Source organism: Propithecus coquereli, unplaced genomic scaffold, assembly GCF_000956105.1.
Source record: "Propithecus coquereli isolate 6110/MARCELLA unplaced genomic scaffold, Pcoq_1.0 Scaffold42, whole genome shotgun sequence".
NCBI classification, from domain to species: domain Eukaryota; kingdom Metazoa; phylum Chordata; class Mammalia; order Primates; family Indriidae; genus Propithecus; species Propithecus coquereli.
The window spans coordinates 942766-946081 of NW_012149952.1; the positions used below are offsets into that span (position 1 = coordinate 942766).

A 3316-nucleotide genomic window follows, 5' to 3' on the forward strand; every position below is an offset into this window, starting at 1 on the left:
GTGTGGCAAGAGGGAGCCGCCCTCCTTCAAAATTTTGTGTGGGGGCAGCATTTGGGAGACAGATCCGGCCTCTCCTAGAATTCTCGCTTGAGAGCAGGGTGACTTCAGAGCTCCCACTAAAGGTGGGGCCCTGATAATAGGTCGGTACCTCCACTTGACACGTGGCTAGGGTGGGTTCTAGATGACAAAAAAAGGGTTAAGCATGGAGGGATCACTTGGGTTAGAGTTTCCCTGACCTCAAAATCTGTGCTGAGGGGCGGGCCTGAACCACCAAGCAGGCCCTCCGCAGATGTCAAGTTAAGCCTCGCCCCAAACTCACTGGGGGTGTGGTCTCCTGGACCTCAAAGAGCACCTTAGGGGGAGGGGGTCTAGACTAACGGACCAAGCCTCCCCAGCCCAGCCAGAAACCCCGAGCTCACCTCCGCAGTGCCTCCGCCTGGCTCTGCAGCGCCGCCCGCAGGCGCTCTAGCTCCTCGCAGCCTTCGCCGCTGCCGCAGTCTGCCCGCAGTACGAAGAGAGCCGCGGCTCCTAACCCTTCTCTATCCAGCAGAGCCGCTGTCTGATCCCGGACCTGGGCGTCATTTTGTGAATCCCCAGGACGGAGGTTCCGCACTGCCAGGAGCGGGGTCCCTCGGCCCAGGGCAGCCCGCGCTGCCTCTCCCAACGCTGGGGCCAAGGGCTCCCCGTTCCCTTCGGGTCCAGGTAGCACCAGTACCAACACGTTGGCCTCCGCCGCCCAGGGCCCTGGCTCTGCGGGTGGGCAGCTCAGCTCACCCAGAAAGAGGCCTGGGCCAGCAGCTCTCAGGCTGGGGACCCTGGAATCTGGCCGTCCCTCGGGGGCCTCTAAAGTCTCGACATCCTTGTCGCACAGCGCTGAGATCAGCGCAGACTTCCCCGTGCCCGGAGGCCCCAGGAACAAGGCGGTCACGTCACCCTGTGGCGGAGGCATAGCTGGAAAGCAAGAGGGTAGGGAAGACCCGGGTCAGGAAGCACCCAGCCTTTTTCTTTCCTAGCCTCTCCACTCTAGACCGAGGCTTTAGTTCTCCACCCTGCCCCCTTCTTTTATTCTCAGGGATCTAGAAATCCAGTGCCCAGGCCCTGCTCCCCAGGGACCCAGGCGTCCTTTCCGCCCCCTTTCTGGATGCACGCGTTTCCCTTTCTGCTTCAAAGACTCAGAAATCTCGCCTCCAATCCATCATCCCTCTCCCCTTCCAATTCACTAACCGAGCAAAGAGCCGATTGAGCCGGGAGAGTAATTGGTGGCGACCGGTGTGCCACCGAGAAGCTCCGCCCCTGGGATCGGGCGGACGGAGGCCGAAGAGGCAAGACCTCCGGGATTTAGGGATGAGGAGACGCGTTCTGGTGGCTCCAACCTGACGCCACTCCCTTCGCAAGGGGGTGTGTCTTGGAAGCTTCGCAGCGCCTGCGCAGAACGGCCGAAGTGCGCACGCGCCCAGCTTCAGTTGTCTCAGAGCCTCGAACAATAAGCGAGTCACAGCGCCTGCGCGCCTACCCCTACTTGCGCAATGAGCTTAGGTTTGTACGGCAACGGGTCGGTGGCAACGTCATCATAACGCACCCTAGTGCAGAGAAGGACCCCCCCCCTTATTTTGAGGACCAGGTTAGCACGACTCTACTATTGCCTATGGCAGTCCGGGCTCTCAAGTTTGAGAGGCTCATCAGGCGAAAGGGCGCGGAAACCACTGGGACCCTGAGACTCGGTGGGCCCTACCCTACTTCCCTCTGCGTGGCGGCGCTGTGGCGAGCGACCGACAGGCGCAGCGAAAGGCAGCCCTCTGCTGTACGGAGAAAAGCAGAGGCCTGGGCGACCGGCCCGAGCAGCAGGGACCCAAAGGCAGTGCTTAACGCAGCGGCTGAAAGCGTGCGTGGGAGGCGGGGGCTCTGGGTGGAACAAAACTCACAGGATGTCACAGAAGCATGTCTCCCGGGAAGAAACGAGCTAAAAGGTGGGAACCATTACCTGCCCCAAGACACTTGGGATGAAGCTGGTGTCAAAGATCAAGACTCGCACGCTGAGTTCAGGGAGTTAGTTTGATGCAGGGGGTCTTAGGTAACACGGGCCATGAGACTCTAGGGAAGTCACAACCTGGGGAGTCCAAGCATTTGGGAGGTTTGAAGGTTCTCTAGTGACAGCTCCATCAGATAGAGTTCAAGGAGATGGTATGTCGTAGTGAGTCAAAGGCTTGCAACGAGAGCCTCTGACGACATCAAACATCAAAGATCATGGAATTAGCATGCTGTTTAAGGCTTCTGACAGATGGGTGGCTTCACTCATGCATGCTCCTCTCTTGACCAGAGGGGTCCCAGTCACCATGGAGGACCCACACCCTGAAGAGCCCATGGAGCAGCAGGATTCGCCCAATGAGAGGAGCCCCCGAAGTCCAGGAGACAGCATCTGTGAGTACAGACAGCTGGCAGGCTAGGGAGGGTGGGGTGCAGGAGCTGATGCTGAAAAGGTCTCTATGGCATTTCAATGTCCAAGGCGCTGCAGGGCCTTGCCTGTTGGGAAGGGCTATAAAAGGCCCTGAGCTGCCCTAGCAGGAACTGCCTTTCCTCACTCCTATTATGCTCAGATGCACTCACCCTGCTCTGGCCACCTAAGCAGGGATGGGATGCAGTTCAGAGGGATAGGGTGGCTTCCGGGAGAGGACTGGGTTGGAGCTGTGACTGGGAAAGTCGGCAGTTTGACATAATAGAAACAGCTCCTACTGCATGTTTATTATGTGTGAGGTGCATTCATGTTATGAATGAGTTTAACACGGTCTCATTCAGTCCTTCTAATAACTGACCCTGTGAAATTGGTATTATCACTTAAGATGAGGGAACTGAGGCAGAGGGAAGTCAAGTATTTGTAACGAGAGATGGTGTCAATGCCTCCATTCAGAGACCGCCAAGAATGCATCTGTAGTTGAACAAGTTGGGCTCATTGCTTATTGCAAGGAAGAACACACCATGGGAGAACTGTGGGGTGGCCCAGTAAGAGTGTTCAGGGTGACTTATAGGATTGGGGCTTGTGTGAGGCAAGTTTGGGGAGGGTTCGAAGAAGGGCTTTGGCTCTGGATTGGATGCTGCCAGAACGCAGGGGCAATTCCATGATTGGCGTCTTAATAAACCGTACGCAGGAGGAGGGAGGAAAAAAGCGAGGCTGACACTGTGGTTGATAAAACAGCAGCAGTCGATTCACATTAGCCAGGATAGGGGGTGTCTGGTCATTTTTCAGGCTTGGACAACTGTCATGTTTTTTTTCTATGTTCAGGCATTATTATGGTATAGTCTTTCTTTTTTTTTTTTTTTT

At 56.5% G+C, this 3316-nt stretch overlaps 2 protein-coding genes across 2 annotated transcripts in view; one reads left to right on the forward strand and one right to left on the reverse strand.

The window, feature by feature from the left end:
• IRGQ (immunity-related GTPase family, Q) overlaps positions 1 to 1272 on the reverse strand; it is a 5867-nt gene extending 4595 nt beyond the window's left edge. The window contains exons 1-2 of the mRNA XM_012653403.1: positions 1225 to 1272; positions 420 to 951 (exon numbers count right to left, since the gene is read on the reverse strand). Of these exons, the coding sequence (XP_012508857.1) occupies positions 420 to 949 (530 nt within the window). The 5' untranslated portion in view covers positions 950 to 951; positions 1225 to 1272. The remainder of the gene's footprint in view (positions 1 to 419; positions 952 to 1224) is intronic.
• Positions 1273 to 1840: 568 nt separating this feature from the next.
• The window catches only part of ZNF576 (zinc finger protein 576), a 7227-nt gene continuing 5751 nt past the window's right edge, over positions 1841 to 3316 (forward strand). Inside the window, exons 1-2 of the mRNA XM_012653404.1 lie at positions 1841 to 1967; positions 2318 to 2418. Of these exons, the coding sequence (XP_012508858.1) occupies positions 1939 to 1967; positions 2318 to 2418 (130 nt within the window). The 5' untranslated portion in view covers positions 1841 to 1938. The remainder of the gene's footprint in view (positions 1968 to 2317; positions 2419 to 3316) is intronic.